This window comes from Rhinatrema bivittatum, chromosome 2, assembly GCF_901001135.1.
Source record: "Rhinatrema bivittatum chromosome 2, aRhiBiv1.1, whole genome shotgun sequence".
Classification (NCBI taxonomy): Eukaryota; Metazoa; Chordata; class Amphibia; order Gymnophiona; family Rhinatrematidae; genus Rhinatrema; species Rhinatrema bivittatum.
This window is the reverse complement of record NC_042616.1, coordinates 796,637,375-796,661,009: the sequence shown is the minus strand read 5'-3', so window position 1 is coordinate 796,661,009 and position 23,635 is coordinate 796,637,375. Positions and strand designations below refer to the sequence as shown.

The following is a 23,635-nucleotide window of genomic DNA, read 5'->3' as shown; positions in this document are numbered from 1 at the left end:
AGAATTGTAGATACATACATTTCTCCAGATACTTATCTGACCCATAGTCAGTGGGGCTTTTCTTACTCTACCACCAATCAATTCTGATATGGCCACTGTAACCGGCTGCCTAATGCAAGTGACTCCTCACCCCATTGAGCCAGTGGTTCTGGTCATTGTACAGGACAGATGACCCTGTGAAATTGCCATTCCTTTGTTCCAGCGCCTTGATGGTGTTTCCCTGTGTGTCAGCCTGCAAGAGTAGGTGGTAAAGGCTGTTGAGGGCAAGCTTCAGAGTTTGCTAGCTGTGGTCCTACAGTACCACTCACGGTTCATGGTTTAGGTTTATACTCCTATTTGGGATTCCAGAATGAAAAGGCTGGTGGTCTGTGGTGCTCCCTCAGTCAGAAGGGAGTAGTCGGATGTCTTGCGATGCCCCACTTCTATACAGAAACCCTTGCGCTCTGTCTGGCAGTGAAGCATGAGGAGCTCTTCCCTGGACCTTTTAGAAGTTTCTGTCAAATTCTTTAATTCCCTGGGGGTCCCAGTTGCAGTTATTGCATAGTACAGACATCAGATTCAGGGGGTTTGGTGTTAAGCATATTTGCCTCTCCTTGGGGTGCCAGTGCCCTGATAAAATCTGGATCTGGTTCTTAGAACTGTTTCCTCCTTTTGAGATGCTTAGTCATGCATTTTCGAAGGATATTCCTTAAAGGTGGTATCCCTAGAGGCCTATGTCCAGCGTTACAGCCCTTAATTGGCAGTGATCTCTCCTAGTCTTTCCACAGAGTTGGTCGCTTTTAACAAGTGTCATTCTTCTTATCCAAGGTTGTTTTTGCCTTCAGTTAAAAAGGCAGTATCTAGTGCCTCAAGTTTTTAAAAGATGGCTAATCCTTTTTGGCTAACCAGTAGGCCTTTATTCGGCAGAGCTCCTGGAGAGAAGCTGCTTTGGAATCTTCATTTTCCATGCAAATCGAGCATGATCCCCCTCGGCCTTTGAGGTAGGGTCAACAGGTTCTGAAGATGCTTCATGCCGATTCTACGAGGGCTCAGGCGTCTTCCTGAACAGAGTCTAAAGCACCTGCTCCAGAGGACATTTGTAAGGCAGCCATTTGGTCTTTGCATTTTTTTAGACACTACGGATCAGACGTGCAAGCCAAGGGAGATACTGCCTTGGGGCTGATATCCTCTGTGTCGTCTTCCCGCCCGTGTTGGAATGGGCTTGGGTGTATCACACTAGGAAGATTGATAGGTGTGTTATAAATGTTTATAAATAAATGGGGAAGGTGACAATTTTAGTTTTGCCTGTTAATTTTCGTTCCTTTCGTCCTGCTACACCCTCCTGGGAAATCGGGGCCTGCATTCTTATCCTTGGTAGCAGACCTTTGAGTTTGGTGGAAAATTTCAATTTTTCCCTCAAGGTATGCCCGAGGCTGCTGCTTCTGTACTATTTCTCTCTCCTGTGGCACTGCTTGGCATTTGCGGTGTCACACAGAAGTATGTAGGATACAGTTCCAGCTCAGCAGAGTTTGTTTTCTAAGCAGGGTAGTCAGGAGAATTTCCTCTGTCCCTTCTGCTTATGAAGTCTGTTTCTTCTTCCAAAGTTAATTGTGTTTTAGGGGGGCAGCAAGTATTTTCCATTGCTTTGACGGAAGAGCTGGCTATTGCCAGTGCAGCACCAGCCTATATAGCAAGTGATGTCATTGATAAATGGTGCGTTCTCTGTCTCCATCTGTTAGTAGGTGGAGATAACCCACTGGTCTGGACTGGTGTAGCAGGACTAAAGGAAAGGTAATTTAACAGATAAGACTAAATTTCACCTTCTCTTTTGTCTGTGTTTTTGATTGGGGTGCTTTGCCATAGAGGCAAAAACTCATAATAAAAACTTTTAAAAATATATCAGAAGCAAGAAACCTGTGAGGGAGTCGGTTAGACCATTAGATGACCAAGGGGTTAAAAGGGCTCTTAGGAAAGATGAGGCCATTGCAGAAAGACTAAATGAATTCTTTGCTTCTGTGTTTACTAATGAGGATTTTGGGAAGATACTAGTTCCGAAGATGGTTTTCAGGGCTGATGAGTCAGACAAACTAAACGAAATCACTGTGAACCTGGAAGATGTAGTAGGCCAGATTGACAAACTAAAGAATAGCAAATCACCTGGACCGGATGGTATGCATGCTAGAGTACTGAAGGAACTAAAAAATGAAATTTCTGATCTATTAGTTAAAATTTGTAATCTGTCATTAAAATCATCCATTGTACCTGAAGACTGGAGGGTGCCAATGTAACCCCAATATTTAAAAAAGGCTCTAGGGGCGATCCGGGTAACTATAGACCAGTGAGCCTGACTTCAGTGCCAGGAAAAATAGTGGAAATTATTCTCAAGATCAGAATCGTAGAGCATATAGAAAAACCTGGTTTAATGGAACACAGTTAACATGGATCTACCCAAGGGAAGTCTTGCCTAACAAATCTGCTTCATTTTTTTTGAAGGGGTTAATAAATATGTGGATAAAGGTGAACTGGTAGATGTAGTGTATTTGGATTTTCAGAAGGCGTTTGACAAAGTCCCTCATGAGAGGCTTCTAAGAAAACTAAACAGTCATGGGATAGGAGGTGATGTTCTTTCATGGATTACAAACCGGTTAAAAAACAGGAAACAGAGAATAGGATTAAATGGTCAATTTTCTCAGTGCAAAAGGGTAAACAGTGGAGTGCCTCAGGGATCTGTACTTGGACCGGTGCTTTTCAATATATATATAAATGATCTGGAAAGGAATACGATGAGTGAGGTTATCAAATTTGCGGATGATACAAAATTATTCAGAGTAGTTAAATCACAAGTGGATTATGATACATTACAGGAGGACCATGCAAGACTGGAAGATTGGGCATCCAAATGGCAGATGAAATTTAATGTGGACAAGTGCAAGGTGTTGCATATAGGGAAAAATAACCCTTGCTATAGTTACACAATGTTAGGTTACATATTAGGAGCTACCACCCATGAAAAAGATCTAGGCATATCATAGTGGATAATGCTTTAAAATCGTCAGCTCAGTGTGCTGCAGCAGTCAAAAAAGCAAACAGAATGTTAGGAATTATTAGGAAGGGAATGGTTAATAAAACGGAAAATGTCATAATGCCTCTATATTTCTCCATGGTGAGACCGCACCTGGAATACTGTGTACAATTCTGGTCGCCGCATCTCAAAAAAGATATAGTTGCGATGGAGAAGGTACAGAGAAGGGCAACCAAAATGATAGAGGAGCTGTTCCATCCCCTTTATATGAGGAAAGGCTGAAGAGGTTAGAGCTGTTCAGCTTGGAGAAGAGACGGCTGAGGGGGGATTTGATAGAGGTCATATTTACACTTTTGAATACTAGGACTAGGGGGCATTTCATGAAGTTAGCAAGTAGCACATTTAAGACTAATCGGAGAAAATTCTTTTTCACTCAACGCACAATAAAGCTCTGGAATTTGTTGCCAAGAGGATGTGGTTAGTGCAGTTACTGTAGCTGGGTTCAAAAAAGGTTTGGATAAGTTCTTGGAGGAGAAGTCCATTAACAGCTATTAATCAAATTTACTTAGGGAATAGCCACTGCTATTAATTGCATCAGTAGCATGGGATCTTCTTATGTTTGGGTACATGCCAGGTTCTTGTGGCCTGGTTTGGCCTCTGTTGGAAACAGGATGCTGGGCTTGATGGACTCTTGGTCTGACCCAGTATGGCAATTTCTTATGTTGTTATGGGAGGGAGGATAAATTGGTGAAGCCATGGATCAACTGGTGTAGGGCTTGGCAAACTGGTCCTTGGAAGTTCTTGCACAAGTAAGTGTTTTCATAAGTGAGATAAATGCATGCATCAGCCAATTTCATAAAACACCTGCCTTTGTGCATAAACTGTGAGGGTTTTATGTGATGTCTGTAAACTGTTTTGGTAAGGATCAGCAGAGCAAGGTCATGATTGACTTGCGATCTCAATGAGCTAGCCCGGAGGTTGAGCGGCAAGCACAGGGCACTTCTATTCGGAAGGTTCCCAGATGTGGTCTTCCACGCCCTGGGTCTGCCGGAAATGCTGTGGATGTTAACAGCCTCTGGTGGGAGAGTTAGTCATGGTCATCATTAAGGGTAACACCTAGTGGCTGGATTTTGAGCCCATGATACAAGGTTTTGGAAGGAGCCCTGGTGCCTGGCTCCTAGCCTGAGGGCTATTGCTGCAATGACCAGTCGAGCAACAGTGTACTCATTCATCTATCTGGGCTGGGAGAGAACCTGAGAGGAAGAATCTCAGATAGACTGGATGGGCCAGTTGGTCTTTATCTGCCATGCCATTATTTATTACATGACTATGTAAACATCTTTGCAGTTGCTTTTAAGTTCTGTCCTGCTCTTACGGTGTTTAGGTTTATTCCTAAACGGGGGAAAATGTGATCAGTCTGTGTTTGACAGAATTGTGGTTATGGAAATACTGATGTAATGAGGGTGCAGATAGGTGCTGCGAAACACCTGTTGCTTTGCTTATAACTTAGATCTGTATTTTTGTGATACTCCCTCTGACAAAGCTATTTTAAATTGAATTTCCTGTTTGAACAAAAATAATGTCCAAGGCCACGTTCCCTAGTGAAATCTTGTCATTGCAAACATTGTATGCTAAGAACTAATGTCCACCTCCTGAGAGTATGATGCTAGTGTGAATATTACTCCTGGGGGAATTCTGCGCACAAAAACATAAAATTCTGCACTTTATTTTGGTCAAAATAACACAATTTACATGACAGTCTTTAAGTAATCACATTTTAAATTAATACAGAAAAAAGTTATTACTTAAAGATGCAGAATTTCCCTAGAAATTCACTGTAAGTGTCCCTTCCAATCGCTCTCCCTACTCTCCTGGCCACTTTGCCCTCTCAGACCCCAACTCCTTCACCTGCCAGTATCTCTCTCCTCCACCTCTAGGCTCAACCCCTTCCACTCTATTGCCAGACCCAAAGTTTGACCCCATTCTCAGTACTGCCTCTCACACGGCTCCCTCTCTAGTACACATACACACCCCCTCATACAGGCTCCCTCACTCTCTCGCGCACACACACACATCCCCTCATACAGGGTCCCTCTTTCTTGCATACACACCCACACACACTCCCTTTCTCTCTCACACATACATCCTCACGCAAGCTCCCTATGTCCCTCCCTCTCACACACATTCTCCCTTTTCTCTAGTACACACACATCCCCCCATACAGGGCCCTCTCTCTTGCATACACACCCACACAATCTCCCTTTCTCTCTCACACATACATCCTCACACAGGCTACCGTTGTCTCTCTCTCACACAGCCCTTCACACAGGCTCTGTCTCACACATACACAATCCCTTCACACAGGCTAGCACCCTCACATACACACCAGCTCCCAATCTCTCACACACATACACACTCCTTCACAATCTCCTCATTTAGGCTCCCTCCCTCTCTCTGGAACTCACACTCAAGCATCCCCCTCTTACCTCCCATGCTCTCTCTCACCCTCTCTCTCTCACCCCTCTCCCTCTCCTCACACACACACACACACACAAACATTCTCTCTCACCGGGGCCTTTATCTTCGCTGCGAGTGGAGCGCATCCCGCGGCACACGTGGGCCTTCCATCTTCCCCGTGAGCGGAGTGCGTCCCGCGGCACACGCAGGCCTTCATCTTTGCGCACTCTGTACACAGCATGCCGAGATCTCCTCTGCTATTTTCTGCGCAAATTCTACACTCCACAGTAGCGCAGAATTCCCCCAGGACTAGAATATCCACATGGATGCAGCTGCCACGCCATCCTCTGAAGGCCAGGATATAAGGGTAGCCCAGCTGGAACTGACCTGGGCCTTCTGGCTTGGCATTTGAGTTAATATTCGTGCATGAGGTGGTGCCATATCGGTGCCAGGAATGATATTTTAGCTGCCTGGATGACCAGGTGCCCTGGATTTTCCCCCCACCCCTGGATGTAGATTTGAAACGTACTTCTGGGAAGAAGGTCTGAGCACCTCTGAAGCTGGTGTTCCCCCCCCCCCCCCCCCCCCCCCCCCTATGAACTTTGCTTCTGAGAACTCCCCGTGTGGTTAAAACTGAATCTCTTTACTTTCTTAGTCATCGCCCAACTGCTAAATGACCAAGTTTGGAGAAGGAGATTTTAGGTCAGTCCTGCATTTCTGAGAAGCTTATCCTGGTCTGTTCAGGTATCTACAGGCCCGGGTTTCAGATAGTAGAAGAGGGGACTTCAAATACTACAGTGCCCTTGGATGCAAGTTTAAAAAAACCAAAACAAACAAACCTGGACTGACCACGTGTCTGCCAGCTTGGATTGGGTCTCTTGGCAGCTTTGCGGTAGTAGAGTTTTGAGCAGCAGCAACACAGACTGGCGGTTTAAGAACCTGCCTTACATAGGATCATAACTTCTCTCTCTCGCTCTCTCTCTCTCACTCTCCTGTTTCCTTGTTGTGGTGTTTGCTCTTTCCGTCAGCTGATCTAAGAAATCTTAGATCCCTTTTAAGAAGGCCTCGATTTAGTTTGCACGCACACCTGCAGGGCCTTTCAAAGGGGCCAGCCAGTCCTTCCCTAGGGACGGAGCAGTGGAAGCAGCTTTATTTCCGTTGCTGTTCATAAAGAGGTGAGCGGGGCCTGTGTCAGCCCCAGTCAGGCCAGAGCAGCTTGGGCTGTGTTAGGAGCACAGCATCCTGTGAAGGCCTCAGTACCGCGTGCATGGCTACCTCTCCTGCCCTGGCTTTCTTAATTTATACATCCCATGTTAAGCTTTTTAAAATTTCTCTCTGGACCTCTCTTCCAAACCCCTGCCGCCCAGCCTTTGGATATTTTGCTTCCCATGAAAGCCTTGGAGAGACGTCTTTCTGTCTCTCTAGAAAGACCCAACTAAGAGGCTTTCCCCCTCCTTGATTCACTCCCAAAGTCCATGAAGCAGGGGCTCGTGAGGAATCTGCGGAGAAGGAAGCTCTGGAGCGGGACGTTCATGGTAGGAGGCAAAAGAGGTGGGGCTTGGGACTAAAACGAGGAAAGATTTCTTCCCAGAAAGGGTGGTAAAGGCAAAAGGGGTACCTGACTTTTAAGAACGCACAAGGGAAGCATGGAGGATCCTTAGATGGCAGAACAGCGATGGTGAAGTCAAGTAGGGTTTGCAGGTAGACGAAACGGTCAGAGGGAGATGGTGGAAAATGTTTACCGTCATCTTCTGTTCAAGTAGATTAAGTTCTTCCCCCAAGTGGTGACCTTAAAACAAAGGTGCAAAACCAAACCTCTAGCCGCCCTCCACCTGCTGTGCAGCGAGTCGACTGGTGGCTGTCACTAGAGTGGGTCCCGTGCTCCGATGCCCCAGTCAGCATGTGGAAGCCAGGAGAGCTCCGGGGCAGGCAGGCGGTGACTGAAAAGTGAAACGATCCTTTTCCTGGTTTCTGTAAACCGGGAGGGAGGGTTCTGTCGGTACTTTGCAGTGCTTTTCTTTATGTAAAATGCTCTTTGCTGCCTGCTGTCCCTTGTGGTTAGAATGCTGCTGCTGATCCAAGGTTTCATTACGATTCAAACATGAACAAAAAACAAATTCTTCATCTATTGGAGAGCTATGGTATATACATATGTACTGGGAAGTGCCATTGCTAGAATATCATGTAGAAGATAATACACAGATCTGTTTTCTAACCCCTAATCTTTCTGCAAGCCCAGGTTAGTTAATTGTATTTGATAAAAACGCCTTTCCTCCCATAAAAGAACCAAGGCGATGTACGACAACAAAAGAAACAAAATGTCTAACCAGCAGGTTCTAAAAACCAAATACCGGTAGTAAAATAACTAGCATTGTCTGACTCTGCTGTCTGCTTTGGATGCCCTTTCAATGTTCATTTACGTAGTTTTGTAGGGCACCGTCTCCAAGGAGCCTTCCCACATTCTGAAACTCTGCCTGTCTAGAACTGAGCTACTCTGCTTTCTCTGCCTCTGGTTGCCCTTCTGTTACCTCCCTCTTCTGTGTCAGTGGCCCCCCCCCTATATCTTCAGGTTGGCAAAGGCCACTCTCATCTCTGACTTTTTCCTCCATATCTAAACCAAAATGTGTGATTTTCTCTCTCTTCTTATTGCCAAAACACTGACCCTGCACTCATTTTCCACGTAAGCAGTGGGATATCCCCAAGTCCACCATAATAATGGTTTATAGACTTTTCCTGTGGGAGCTAGTCTAACACAGCTACACTATCAGCTTTTATCAGATCCTCTGGCAGTGAATTCCAGAGCTTAATTATACGTCGAGTAAGAATATATTTTCTCCTGTTTGTTTTGTTTTAATTTACTACTTAGTAAATTCATTGCATGTCCTCGAGTCTTTGTATTTTTTGAAAGAGTAAACAACCAAGTTGTATTTACCTGTTCCATGCTGCTCATTATTTTGTAGACCTCTTTCATATCTTCCCTTAGCCATCTCTTCTCCAAGCTGAAGAGCCCTGCCATGTTTAGCCTTTCCTCGTAGGGAAATCTCCATCCCCTTTATTTTCGTTGCCCTTCTCTGTGCCTTTTCTAATTCCGCTATATCTGTTTTTTTGTTTGAGATACGGTGACCAGAATTGCACACACTACTTGGTGTGGTTGCACCTTGGAGCTATACAAGAGCATTGAGTTATTCTCTGTTTTATTCTCCAATCCTTTCCTAATAATTCCTAGCTTTCCCTTTGCTTTCTTGTCGCAGACTGAGCAGAAGATTTCGACATATTATCCACGATGATGTGTCTATCTTTTTTCCTGGGTGGTAACTCGTGATGGTGGACCCTTGCATTGTGTAACTGTAATTTAGATTGCTCTTTCCTACGTTCATCACTTCGCATTTGGATGCCCAATCTCCTCCCGTCTTGCAAGGTCCTCTTGCAATTTCTCACAATCCTTTTTGTGATTTAACAGCTTTGAATCATTTTGTGTCGTCTGCACGTTCCCAGTTCCAAGTCGTCATTTATAAATATGTGAAAAAGCAATGGTCCCAGAACCATCATAGGACACCACCTAGGTGCGCCATCCATCCTGCCGGCTCTGAGTTTGCTTGGAGTACTATTGAGCAGGTTTCAGTGGGAGCAGAGCAGTGCAAACAATTTACAGTCTCTTAATTTGAAACAGGCAGATTTCAACCTGGTACCGGATGGTTATGGACATTTCCGATTTCACGGAGTGCTCTGTCAAATTTTCCTGCCAGATCTAGGTGACATTCAAAGGAAACAATCATCGAAAAGGTGGTAGACATGGCCTAACCCGCTTAATACCCAAGCAGAACTTCGTAGGTTGTGCGTCCTGAAGCGATCGCTCGAGGAGCAGAATCTGACACGAATCGTTGGCTCTAGGAGTTCTTTCTCCTTCTTCTCTGGCTTGGTCTGATGTGATTTATCCATTATTTGTATAGTTTGTCAGATAGGATTACTGGTTGTGGAGAAAAACTGGAAGGAAGCGTATGTAAAGGAAAATTATTAACAGCTCGATAGTTGGAGGATTGACGGGGGAAGTAGCTGGACAGAATTGCCCCCCAGCATGTTAACTGTCCTGGCAATAAATCAGATCACTTCCACGCTGGGCTCTAGATAATTGCTGTAGAACAAAGAGATCTCTTACAAATTTTGCTAAGTTGGGCACGCTGGCGATGAAGCAGTAAAAACTGTCACTCTTTGCTCCCGGCTGAGCTTTAATTAATTAAATGCTGGCTTGCTTGCTCTTGGGAAGGCTTATCCCTTAAATGCAGTCTCCAGTGACACTCCTGGAGGGCTTGCATGACGTCAGGGTTTCCCAAACCTGTTCTGGCGAACCCCCCCCCAGCCACTTGGATTTTCATGATACACCCAATGACTCTGAGTGAAAGATATTTGCATATATCGGGTCTCCAATCTGCTGCACATTGCTAATTCTGGATAGGGTACCCTTAAAAAAGGGTGGGCAAAATGGGGCACCAGGCTGGGAGATGCCAAGCCCAGGGATGGAAACGAGAGGCGCGAAGGTATCGTGAGGCCGCAGCCTTCCTGCTTAGCACCATGGCAGCGGGACTATTGGAAGGGAGCCCACCCACCCACCCCCCCTACCCTGAAGGAGGCCGCAGCCCTCAGACGGCCTGGAACACAGATTTGTCAGCCCCACAATCAGGCCTGGGTTTGTCAATAGGGTTCACTAGTCCGGTGGCAAAAATCTGGGGCTAGCAGGCTGGCTGAATGTTTGCTGCCTTCCAGCTCTGTGGGATCTCAGTGGGCAGAGAGCAGCCCTCTGCTTCCTGATTCAGCCTCTCCCCCTGCCAGGCAGCATGCAGAGGATGGGAAGGGAGGGGGCAGAGGGTACAATGGGGAGGTTAGGAGGGGCTGAATAGGGATCATTGAGGCGGGTGGGGGAGAGGTGCAGAGGGATGACGGGATTGGCTGACGGATGTGTGTGTGTGCGAGAGAGAAGGGATTTGTGTGTTAGTGCGTCTGTGAAGCAATTGCCACATGCACGTTTACTGCTGTAATAGGTAAATGAGCTCTTTTGCATCTCATTAGCATAGCTCTTGCATCTTCCAAGCTAGTTTGCGTGCGTCGTCGAGGTCATCGTGCACAATAACTCTTGCGCCGGCGTTGGTGAGCTTCTGCACCTCGGTCCCTATTTTAAAGCTGGATGCCTGAAGGGATCAGCTGTCTACTTTTGGCCTTATTACCAGGTCTCGTTGGTCCGAGCATGTCTCGGGTCTTTATAACGTTACTTTTTTAGAAGAGGTGTGCAGCTTTTATTATTCTGACCACAGCCTTTATCCTTTCCCGCGTTCGGCCCATGTTCATTCTGCGCTCGTGTCTGCGTCCCGCCAGCAGTTTCCTCCTGCTCCTTTTGGGCTTTCGGCTCCATCAGAACCTGCCTTTATTTTTTTTTTTTTTTTTTTTTAAGCTAGGCTTCTTTTAACTTTCGTCGAATACTTCCGGGGGGGATTTTTTGCTCCCTGTTTTTATGTTGCCTCCCAATTCGCTCAGCCCAGCCATGCACCAGGGCTCCTCCCCCCCCCCCCTTAAGCCTGTAGTTATGAGCCTTAACCTGGGCCACCAGGTGTCGCTGTTGCCCGATGACTGGGTATCTCCCCCCCCCCCCCCCCCCCCCACGGGCGCTGGGACTGTTGCCTCCGCAGCGTTCCCGGCTCCTTGTGTAGAGACTTCTGAAAAGTAAACTAGGTTGCTGCCACGCTGATGGTTAAGTTTGTGATTGGGGGGGGGGGGGGTTAGGGTTACCAGCTCCATGTGGCACAAGGGCTGTAAGGATAGAATTTATTTACTTTATTGTAGGGAGATCAAATTTACTCTCAGTTTGCTTTCAGCAGAAAAAATAATGGAGGATAGGTTTTGTTTTTAAATCACTAAGCATCGTATTATTTATAGGTTCTCCAGTCCGCAGAAGCTGTTACCGTGCATGAAGCACACAGGTTCCCCCTCTTCAGCCGTACTTACCCGGCCTGACCGTCAGGATCTGAAGAGGGACCCGTGGGGGTCTCCAGAGCCTCCTGCTGCTAGCTTTGCGGTCCTGACCGGCTTGCAAGATTTCCTGAGACCTTCCTAAAGAAGCTGCTGCTGCTGCTGTGCTTTTCGGGCAGCCTGGTGCCGTGGTTCTCTGACCTCGGCTGGCGTAGCTGGCGGTGCCCGACGCCTTATCGGAGTCGCCGTCGTGCAGAGACTGTGGGTGGTGGCAGTGGGGGCCCTGCGTCAGCGAAGACAAAGGGGGAGGGGCATTCGTGGCCTCCTTCACTCTCTCTTGCACCCTTCCAGCTCCCAATCCCCTCTTACTTATTTATTTTTCAGTTTTTTGCCGTTTTGTCTGTCCCCCTAGGCTTTCTTTTTCCAGCAGCTGTTTCTCTTGCGCCCCTCCCTGGGACCTGCTTTCTTTGTAAACAGGAAACACATGGTGAGTAGGAGTCGTCGCTCTACCCATCTTTGCAGCCCACGGTGAGGTGGGAAGCTGGAGTAACAAGTGCCTGACGTGAGGACAGCGGGCCACGTGGGTCTCCGGGCCCCAGTCCTCGCCAGACTTCACCGCGCGCATGTGCCGCACGAACCCGCCTGGCCAGACGTGGGCCTAGCGCCAGGGGGGGCCAGCTCCGGTCCGCGGGAGCCACAAACAGGCCCTATTTTCAGGATACCCACAAGGAATTATACGTGGCATAGATTTGCACACGACGGAGGCAACGCGTGCAAATCTCTCTCATGCCATATTCATTGTGGCTATCCTGAAAACCTGGCCTGTGTGTGGCTCTCGAGGGACCGGAGTTGGCCACCCCTGGCCCAGCGGACTGGAGATCCAGGGATGATGATGTCGGCAGGCGTGTGGCTTCTGTGCCTCACTCGCCGTGTCTCTCAAACGCCCACAGACGCCGCCCACCCCCCTTCCAGCTTGGTCCGAGACGTTGCAGCTGCTTCCGGTGGCCGTGCTGTAGAGGATTTCAAGTGCAGGCCTAGTGCTGAATGACACTTTTTTGTTGTTGTTTTTCTCTCTTTCCTTCTGTTTCTTTCCGGTTAACGATCTGTTTCAGCAGCCTGCGGCCGGGTCCCAGAGTTTCTGTGAATGCGAATCTGGTCCTGACTGGTTACTGACTGCGAGGAACTCTCTCTTTTAGCTCCACACGCGAGAGAGCAATATTGTAAACTGTCGGTGACTGGGGATGGCTTTCCCCCCCCTTGTGTCACCGCGCATCCTCCTCCGTCTCCCCTTGGCTCACCGCCGCACTTGAATTATTAGGTCACGGTTTCGGCGACTGCCCCCTCTCCCCTGCAGGGTGTAGCTTGTCAGAAAAGAAGTATTTCCATATTTCCTCTCAGCTTCCTTCCTTTCAGATTCATATCATTAACCCCTTGTCCTTTTTTTCCCTCTCCCTGTAGAAGATAAGTCTCTCTTTGTAGTTTTTTAGATTTTTCATTTCATTTCATTTATTAAAATTTATTGATCGCCTACCACAGGGAGGCCTAGGCGATTTACAACATTAACATACATAATAAAAACATAAAAATAACATACAATAACACACGAATTGCATATGTTTCACAGAAATAGACAATTTTTTTGGTTGCTTAAATTAGTATTTTAAAGGGCATATCAGCAATGCGTCCTGTAAAATCCAGAAGGAAAAGTCCATAAACCGTGATTTACCAGGTAGGCTCTGGGAAGGCCTCCTCTTATTCCTGGGAGGGAAGAACGAAGGAATTGGATCTGCAGAGTATTGGTGACCTGGATTGGCCACCATCTGAGACCGTGGTCTTTCTGATCACACCAAGGGGCATTTCTAATCTGGAGGGGGAGGGTGCGGTGATCCCCCTTCGCTCAAGGGCATCGTCCGCTTCCACTGCTTGCCCACCGGCTCTTCCGGCACAACACGAGGATTGCTCTGCGGTATTGGGATAAACGCCACAAAGGCAGGCACTAAACCCAGGAGCTGGTGGTTCGTGTGCATTTGGCTTCCCCAAACCCAGTGTTAAACCAGGCCGTAGGTTTGTCGTGCTGAGCTGACAGCTGGGTGGCTTTTTGTGGAGGGTAGGTTCTTATGCCCTTGAAATTCTGCACTTCCAAAAGAGCACAAATGAGCTCAACCCGCAGCTGACGAAATAGACTCCTGTCCTCGAAAGCGTATGCAGACGTTGCAATCCGAAGAGATTAGAGAGACGTATGGACGGCATCCTGTGCAAATGCTCCTAGTAGAAAGAGTCCATTTTCATTTATTTTTCATTTTTTCATTTATTAAAATTTATTGATCGCCTAACACAGAATAGCCCTAGGCGATAAACAAAAATACATACATAATAAAAACAATAATAAACACACACTTCAGACAAAAAAAATGTTTAGTTTCACAGAAACTGGGGAAAAGTACTACCAAGTAATGGTAGTACTATGTCCCTAGATCAAGTTAGATCAAGATCAGTGCCGTTTCCATTTCCACCCGTTACACTGGGGTGAAACAAAGCGTGGGGACGTCGAGGGGCTTGTGCAAGGCCGGAGTGAAGCAGAGAGCCCCGCCGTCCTGTACAAAGTGCAGCGCGCACCCCCATTTTCACGTACAAATTAGCTACCAAACGGGAGAACGCTGTAGAGATCTTAGCCTGATAAAATTATATATATATCTCACAGGGCTACAGTCCAGAAGGCTAAAAAGTTGTTGATTTCTTGTCCTTGGAGCCATTTTTTTTTTTTGGATCTCTTCAGCCATCTGGTCTGTGCCTTATATTGGTGTGCATTGGTACTTTCATCTCTCTGTGGGTTTGTTATATTATAAAAAATCAATTTCGTTTTCCATAAAAATACATAAAAGAAAAGTCCAAATAAAAGAAATATGTCAAGCAAAATGTAAAAATGATCAAACCTCTGCATGTATTTCAGCCTATGATTGGTTGTGTTCCTGTTGAAGGCGCTGCAGCAGCACCTACCCTTCCTTCTGCTTCCCTGATTTATCTTGCTATCTATGGAGAACATCTGTTACAGGTAAGCAACTAGCTGAACCAGCCGAAACTTTCAGGGGCCGATGCATTACTGTGTGGTCAGGCTAGTGCACAGGTTAGCCCGAGATTGGACGTGCTAGGCTAAAAGGGGATTAACGCGTCCAAACACGCTCGTAGCCAGTGGCCCTCATCACGTGTAAACGCCATGAGGACGAGGCTATTAGCTAGTGCCCCTGATGCAAAAAAATCACCGTGCGCCCGTTTTTACACACCTGGAGCTGGCCTCAAAAAAAAAAAATAGCAGAAATTACTGCTCTTCTGTGGTCGCTCCCTCATCCTGATACTAAGGAGGAGGAACCACAGGAAGCGGCAGGAAAAACAGAAATCGCGACGGCGGTCAGGTTAGGAGAATAGATGCTCGTTAATTGAGCATTCGGGCGCACAGCCACATCTGGGCGCCCGATGCCATGGACTCGCTAGGATCGCACAACTTATCCCCAATGTGTCCTTTATAGCGCGCCAGCTCATTTGCCTCGTGCAGTCGGACACCCAGGAGAGGGGGATGTGCGCGCATTGGAAAAGCGCGCGCCCAGTTTGGACGCCCGTTAGGTTTTTTCCGCGCTCGATACTGCATCGGGCCCCCTCCGAAAGGCAAGAGAGCGCTGCTGATGTCCTAGCAACGAGCTGGCTTCGGCGCGCGAGACGTCCCTGCCGTGCCGCGTGCAGTGTGTCTCGGCTGTTTTTGTTTTTTGCCACTCGTGGCAGAGGCTGCGCGCCTCGCCTTGCCTGGCTGAAGTCCTCCCTCCCCCCGCTGTCCCAAGATCGAAAAAAGGCTCCGGGGGGAAAAGCGGGACAGGCAGAGGGAAGCCTATTTGTGCAAAGCTGAGCTAACCTACAGGGTGTTGGATCTGCCTTTGTTTGTGAAACCTTATTTACCAAGAGCCCTCGGTTCCATGGCGGTGTCTCCTGAGTGCCCCTGGTTACGCACTGCTTTAACGAGTTATGGAAAGGGAGGAGGATTTGAACTTGAGGTCTGGGTGCCACGGCGCAGCAGGCCCTGGAGTGTCTCCGCAGAAATACTCCTACGTATATATGGCTTTGTGTGTTCCGACCACCAGCATTTCGCCTTTGCAATACCGGACCCCCCTCCTGCCGAACCAAACCAGTCTCTTCTGAGTAAAACTCGCCGTCAGAATGCGCAACGTTCTCGCGGAAGATCCCTAACCAAGCAGGAGAGGAATTTGCCGGGGGTAACCAAGCAGGTACCTCAGCGAGGTCCCGGGTTGAGAAGTGCCCTCAGGACAGCGGGTTGGGGGGAGGGAGGGGGTCTCCATTTTGAAATCCCTGTGCTTGCTTTGCCTCGGTCGGTGAAGTAGTTGCAAAGTCCGTGAGGGAACTCTGGCAGGGGTGCCCCGGTAGTACAGACTGTTCCCTCCCGTTCCTCCTGGCCCGTGGACCTCCAGCCTTGATTCGGAAGGGCTTGCGGCTGCAGGCAAGCAACTAAATTGCAGAGTGGTGAGGGTTTTTGGTTTGGGTTTTTTTTTTTTGTTTTTTTTTTTTTTTTTTGAAAAATTTAATCCAGTAGTAACTTGATGGAGCACAGATTTTTTTATTTTTAATATCAATTTCCAGATTTTTGGGAAATACCAGTTGAAGCTGGAGTCTGGCTTGCCTCCAGAGCCCCCTACGCTTACAGTTGAAGCTGAAGTGGTGTAGTGGGGGCCCAGAGCACCCCCCCAGGCTCTGGGGCCCAGCTGCGGCTCTGTTTAAAGATGGCGCTGGCTTGCCCCATCGTGTGCTTGGTGCTCCCTGGCCCTTTTACCCTCCTCTTTGGGAACGGCTGCTGCCGTGCTCCCGTTACAACCCAGCAGGGCTTCGGTTGAAAGTGCAGGGAGTGTCCAGAGGGTTGGGTGGCCCGGCCTTGGCGGGGGAGGGGGGTTGGCGTGGATCTTGGGCTAGAGCTTTTAACTTTAAAAAAAATAAATAAAAATATTTACACTACGGCCGCCTCCAGGGTTTGGCAGGAGGGAGGTTTGAGGGGGGGTTATGGAGATCCCCGGGGGGGCTTTTACCCAAGTTGGGGGTTGATGGCCCCTTCAAGACAAGGCCCCATGAGCACTGGGATGTGTGTAATGTCCTGAAGGCCCCCCGGGGGGGGAACTAGCTGCAACTCTTGCGTTGTAGCTTAACTTCAGTTCAGATAGCACAGCTTGCCTGCCATTTCTGAGAGAAGCTGCGCCAAATGGCTGCGTGTTTTTAGCATCTGAACAAGCCGACAGCAGAATACCGGGCGGTGATTTAAATAGATCGCGTTATCCCCGCGTTAGGCTAACGCGGCTTTGTAAATGTGCCCCCAAGACTGTAAACCCCCAGGGGAAATACCTACAAAAGGAAAGATGCCAGCTAAACGTAAATAAAAAAAAATGTAAAAAACATTTATTTAAAAAATACTGTTTACATGGCAAGAAGGCTTTTGTGATTTAGAAGCTAATATATTTTGGATCCTAGTCCTCGTTTTTGGTTTTTTTTTCCTTTTCTTCCTGCCTGGAAACAACTGGCTTTGCAACTTTTTCATTGTAAGGAATGCTTTTATTTTGGTTTTAGCCCCCATGCCCAGTAGCCAAAAGTAATCTGCCACCTCTATTTCCTGACACGTAACAAATTGTATAAACGCGAGGTTTGAGGCTGCGTGTATTCAATTGCAACACAAAGTCCCAAAACTGGGGATTTGGAAGAAACGATTGTTCAGGTCCGTTTGGTCTGGACATGAATCCAGTAAAGAGCAAGACCAGAAAGACCTTTGCTCCTTCGGGGGAGGGGTGTCATTTTGCAGCATCTTGCACAGGTCCCACCGCTTTTTATAACGGATTCTACGCGTGCGGATCAGCTTTTAAACGATGCGCGCGCAGGTACAGGTGTACATGCATGCACGCATGTCCTGACCCTGCCCAGACTCCCACGCCGAAGGCCCCTCGCCTATGCGCGTCAAAAGTCTGCACGCACGCACTGTATATAAATGCAATTTTGCGCACACAGCGCTCGCATGACTTTCTAAAAGGCCATTTCTGAGGGCAAACTGCTGCGTCGCCCGCAGAAGTCCCTTTTGAAAATGACCCTTTGTTGAGGGCAGGTTTCAGTAACGCGCATAAGTCGGCAGGGGTGGAGGGAAGTCATGCAGGAGCCGCACGGTTTATAAAATACCGCTCGTCTCCATTCTTAGAAACATGCGCGTAATATTTCCACGTGCGCCCGTTTTTTGTTGTTGTTTCAGGAGGGAGCTGCGTGGTTTCTACACCTATTTTATAAAAGTGCGGACACGTATTTTCCGCACGAAATAACTGTAACCTGTGCGCGCAGTTGCTGCCGGTTGTGCGCGAAGGCGGGTATTCTGTAAAACACGCGCGTGCGTGCTGTGTCATCGCCAGTTCCCCCGATGCCTCTGCCGGTTGAACTTGACCCCCCCTCACCGCCACCCCCACTACCCAAGAGAATTTGCAATCAGACAAGGGCAATTTTGTTTCAGCGACTCCGTTAGCAGACGTGAAAACTTACGGAGCTTTCAGAGCGCAAACGGGCCATGGACTTCTGAACGCCACCCCATAATGCCCCTGAGCTCTCCATGTGTTTTCATTGGCCTTTACGTGTGACGCTGCCGGTACATGCGCATACTTCAGGCTTTACTGCTTGTGCACGTACATGCGTGCAGCTTCCAGTTTTATATCCTGAAACCATTCGGAAAATGACCCTCTGATATGGCCCTATATCTAGGAAGCTAAGTTTTGGGAAGCTAAATTTAGGTGGATTTTTAGCAGAAAACTAAATAAGCATCAGCCTAGGGGTGGTGTAAGTTTAGGAGCACGGCTGTGGTTTTGGTTTTTTTTTAATGTTGGCCTCCAGAGGTTTGTAGGAAGCAGGCAGTTGTTACAGTATGAGAAGGAGCTCCTTTTGATGTTTTTGTAACCTAGGCGCCTGTTTACTGAAGTGCAGTATTGCTGCTGCAGGAACATTACTGGAGGGGGGGTACTGAGTGTACTTCGCTTTAGTGAATCCCACGGTGCTTTTCTGTATGTGGCTGCAGCCAGAAACGGTGCACGTTCACAGCCGTGGCAATTTTGCTCCCATTCTGGGGCCGCGTCTTTTAAAGGCGCCATGTTTGTTTGTTTGTTTATTTTAAAATGTTTCTATCCCACTTTTTTCCAAACAAGATTTAGTCAAAACGGTGTACAAAAGATACAGATCATAAAAATAAAATAACATAATTAAAAATTACACAAATCTTGTAATAAAATAAAAATACAATAAAGGTTCATAAGTTATTAAATCTCATCAAAATTAAATATGACAAAAACAAGATAAGTGCCATCTTAAACATTATAACGGTATATGAGGGGAGGACTGAAAAATGGATGGTTATGTGGTGTGTAAAGTGGTTAATGTTTGTTTGAAGTAATTTTGAAAGCAGTCTGAAACAGGTGGGTTTTTAAGGATTTCTTGAAGTGGATTGGATTGGAGGATAGTATCTGGCAATGCTTTCCAAAGGATGGGACCTGCTACTGCAAAGGCCCTTTTTCTTGTGATATCTTAATCCGTGCTTGCCGAGGTGAAGGGGCGTCTAAGAAGTTTTTTTGTTAGCGATCTCAAATGTCCAGTGGGTTTGTAAATACGGAGTAGAGAGCAAAGCCAAGTGGAAGAAGAGTTGTGAATGGATAGTGGTAAGGATTTTGTATTCTGTTCTAAATTTTACTGGTAACCAATGATAAGTCTGAAGTATTGGAGTGAAGTGATTTCTAATGGAAGTACCTGATAGGATACGTGCTGCTGCATTATGACCCGATTTAAAAGATTCCCCTCCCCCCCCATCAGAGTTAAAAAAAAAAAAAAAAAAAAAAAATCCCTCTCCCAAACTCCCCCCCCCCTCCCCAGCCTCGACCTCTGGCCCTGTCCTCCCAGTTAAACCGTCCCCCCAGCCGATCCTTCCTGGTGGTCTAGTGGACGCCAGCTTATCCAGGCACTTCCTTACCCCTCTCATGTAAGAGGGGCAGGCAAAGCAGCTCCTTAGCGTAACCGTGTTGCGCTGGGTTTGATGGTCCGGAAAGAGAGCGCAGGACTTGCAAGTTGCTTGTGTTCTCTTATTGCTGCACTAATACAGTTCAGTGCATGGGAACTGCTGTTTAGCTTGTGCATTAGCACAGCTTAGTAAATAGACCCCATAACTTAGAGAGCAAGACATCTGGTTCTCTTCCATTTTACTGAGTCTTGGTTTAATGCCTGAATTGGTGATGGGCACTTTAGGACATTGGGGAGTTACGAGACAGCTCAGTAGTGGGTACCAGGAGAGCTGCAGGTTCATGACTAGCAGCAGAGCCTGCCCTGGTAGGCTGCATGTCCTTTAATAGCCAAAAATCCTAGGTCATGTAATCGGGTCTATCTGGCAGGCTTCGCAAGAGACCTGGAAGGCAAATTGTTGTTGTAACTATTTAGATCATATTCTGATGATAGAATCAAACTAGCGGGTGGGTCTGCCTAGCAGGCTACGAAGTCTGCGTTAGGTAGAAGTCCTAGCCGGGTCTCTCTGGCAGGTTATGCAGGGGACCTAGGAGGCTGGATAGTTGGGCAATATTACCCCCTTTGTTTTTATTGCTGGCTACTTTATATTATGGAGCCTTGTGGTTTAAACAAGGGGAAATGGGTGCTGGAGGGCCCTTAGTGGCGATCCTGTATGCCCTTGTAAGCTAGATGTGGCATACAAAGAAGACGCCAAAAAGACTGTCCTGGGCAAGGAGAAATCTTGCAGCTGTGATGTGTCCTTAGCAGTGTGGACAGGATGGATGAGACAGATGGTCTCTTTCTGCCATCGTTTAATATGTCACTGCCTTGTTGATCGCAGGAAGCTGTGGCGTCAAAGAACACATCCAGTGCTAAAAGGGATTATATAGACTTCTGGAAAATAAGCAGTCAAGGATGACCTCCCTAAACCGCGACTTCTGAAAAGGAATGAGAGGGCTGGGTTGCTTTGTCCATGCCCTGTTTCTTTCACATTTCCTGTCCATGCCTGTTGCTCACCACTGTGGCAGACAAGGTGTTGAGCTGGATGGACACTTGAGTTGATTTGATTTGGCAGTTCTTATAACCTTACTGTATGGGGGTCCCAAGTGTCCCTTATGATTTGCATCGGTGTCTCCACGGATGCTGGAGTGAAGTGGTTTTCTGACACTCCCCAGTGGGAGGCGTCTTGCAAGGAATGTGTTTCTCAAAAACTCATAAGCCCACTCTGGCTCATGTTCGTTCGTTCGTTCGTTCTCGTCCATCTCTTATCCTAGGAAGGTACCTGGGGCTCGAGGGTAGCATTCCCAGGCCCCCTGGATTAGGGAGAAGTCTTGATCCAAAGAGGGTCCTGAGAGAGAAGAACAGAAGGTAATTTAGTGAGGGAGGAGTTAGCGCCATACCCCTTTGTTTGCATTTTAGGTTTGCCTTCAGTGTCTGAGTGGATTTGTATTTTGGGGTCAGAGGAAGGACTGCCAGATTGTGAAATCTGTTTTCAGAGTTGCTTTCAGCAAGACCTCGGCTTTTTCAGTTTAGGGGAATTTTCCGGGTTCCATCTGTGGGATGACAGAGATCTGCCCTGCCTAAAGCAGCAGGTACCAATTCAGGGAGAATCTCTAAAGAGCACCTGTCGGGGACTGGAGGAAAGGATCACTGACCTGAGACTGACTTTGAGAGCTGTAAGCATTGCCCTATACCCATTTGTTGACTTTATTTATCTGCACTAGGTAGCCCAGTCAACAGATTTTCTTTTGCTGGTGGGTTTCCCCTTCTGTTTCCAAAAAGTTCCCTGGGAGCAGGGGGGGCCACAATCTGCCCTCCCCCCCCCCCCCCCCCCCCCCCCCCCGCACTCCCAAAAAAAAAAAACCAGAGACTGCATCCGACAAAAGGGGTGGCCCGGGGGCCGCGTTATTCTAGTCCCTCGCGTATCGACATCGCCATCCTTTTTCCCCATTAAACCGCGTTGGCTCTGGGGCGATTCTGTCCACGCTCCGGTTCAGTAGGGTGGCCAGTCAAGTTGCTCTCATCTCGTTTTGCAGGTAAGCGCCTCCCTGCAGTTCAAAGCCAAAGTTTAAGTTGTTAGAAGGGGGAGGAGATGAGGTTAATTGCGTTTAACCCTCACAAGCTGTTGGCACCAGAAAGGGTCCGGTGTACACTGACAGCAGTGTGGTAGCCGCTGCCTCCAGACCTCGCAGCGAAGTTGACATTTTCTGTAATCTGGAAGTGGGGACCTGGCTGCAGAGTCCAGCAGTGTGGTTTCCCCTGTTGCCCTGCAGTATGGACACTCTGATTAGACGACAGAGACCAAATCCATGGCAATGTTGGCCCTTCTCTTTCCTACTATCCACACCAATAAACTTAGTGCATTTTCTTTTGGAGTTTACAAAACCATCTTCGCAAATTTACAGCGCGATGGTCGGTGGACTTGCAAAAGAGGTAGAGAGTTCTCAAATCGGGTACTTCCTGCAGGATCCCAGCGGCACCCAATGTCGTTCTTTTCCATTTCTTGGCGCGCACTTGCAATGCTTATTTCCTTTTTAGATTTCAGAGAGCTTTGTACTTTTTTCTTTCTTTTTTTAATGTAGAGGATAAAATAAAATAACAGATTCCCCAGTTGTGTGGCAACCCATCATTGACCTCCTGGATGTGCACTGCTTGGGGGGGGAAACATGAATGCCAGCCTTTAAGCAAACATTGTTTGGAGGCCTCTGACCTCAGCCTGCCACACACGCTCTTCTGTAACTTGGCTAGTGTGGAGCTCAGTACGCGTGCCGGCATTTCACACGCTACGTCCAGTCATTTGCACTGGCCTGGACAGGACTTTGGGGGTCGATTTGACGCCCTTTGCCCGCTTCCCGAAGCCTCAAAGCCACTTTCATCTTGCTTGGTATGCTAAGACTTTGCTGCTAGAAACCGGAAACCTGCCACTCAGGCGTAAAGATCATTGACTGTCTGTAACTGACAGCACTGGGGTGGGGGGTGTGGGATGGAGGAAGGGCTGCAGATCCCAGCACGCCTCTTGAATATCCTCCTCTGCGACAGGGCCACCAGAGGTGCCTTCTTTACGCTTACAGCCAGGTCCCCGTTTCCTAACTGTGTTTTTCCATTGCTTTGGCAGACTGCGTCGCAGACTGGCTTCAGATCCATGGAGGTGCCAGGGAGGAGTGCCGAGCGTCGCCGTGCACAGCAGCCTGCTTGCTGATGGGGACGGAGCCTCAGCGGGTCACCCGACTCGGGCCGTGCGCACGGGCAACTAACCATTGAAATCCCCTGCGCCCGCCCGTTAAGGCAGAGGGACTTCTCCCGTGTGCTGCTCTGTGACTCCCCTCAAGCCCCCATCCTCGTCCTGAAATACTCGACATATCCAGATGGGGTAACGTGATAGGCCGAAATTGCACACAGAAGGTTACATAAGTTTTACCGGATTACGAGGGAGCCTTTTTAAAAGAAGACTGAGAAGACAGCTGGCAGAAGGAAGGGATCGTTCCCTCAAGATTTTAAAAAGAAGTTTTGCTTCTAATTGCACAGCTAGAATAAGAAATCTGAGCATTACAGAGGAATTAGATCTTTGACTTCAAGCACAGAGGGGATTTTCGTGTGTGTGTGTGTGTGTGTGTGTGTCCGGAAACCTTACTGCACTCTCAGAAGCTTGGAATATTTGCACAATATTTGTGTTGACGCATCCGTTTTTTAAAGCCTATTTTGAGTTGCATTTCTTCTGGAGGAAAGTTGAGGGCAGAGGTGGTTGTTTTGCCCCGGTTGACATGGCTCGCATGAATCGCCCCGCACCCGTAGAGGTCTGCTATAAGAACATGAGGTTCCTGATCACGCACAACCCCACCAATGCAACGCTCAACACGTTCATAGAGGTAAGTGGCACCCAATAACCTGAGATCTAAAGGGTAACTAGGGCTGGGAGGGGGAGGAGGGGTGGAGTTTGGGAGGGGGGAAGAGCACCAGTCCTGAAAAAAAAAAAAAAAAAAGCTCCATATCAAGCAGGAGGTGGGGATTATTTTTCAGAGCATCCTTTTTCAGAACCGTAAATCTGGATTTCAGCTCATCCTTCTTTGATGCCCATGCTCAAATATTAACAATTGTTCTATAATTTTTTGGCTGCCCTCGCCATTATCAGCCAGATTTCTGGGGAATTCGGGAAAGCTTTTATTT

General features: G+C 47.7%; 1 protein-coding gene across 6 annotated transcripts in view; it reads left to right on the top strand.

Annotated features, from left to right (window-relative positions):
• The window catches only part of PTP4A3 (protein tyrosine phosphatase 4A3), a 149,720-nt gene that overhangs the window by 41,339 nt on the left and 84,746 nt on the right, over positions 1-23,635 (top strand). For 5 of the 6 annotated variants that reach the window (XR_003854951.1, XM_029592122.1, XM_029592123.1 and 2 more), the window contains exon 2: positions 22,587-23,337. The exons of the other annotated variant lie outside the window; for it this stretch is intronic. Coding sequence is in view for 4 of the 5 variants with exons in the window: in XM_029592122.1 (XP_029447982.1) it covers positions 23,233-23,337 (105 nt within the window). In the remaining variant the exon portion in view is untranslated. The remainder of the gene's footprint in view (positions 1-22,586; positions 23,338-23,635) is intronic. 6 annotated transcript variants of the gene reach the window in all.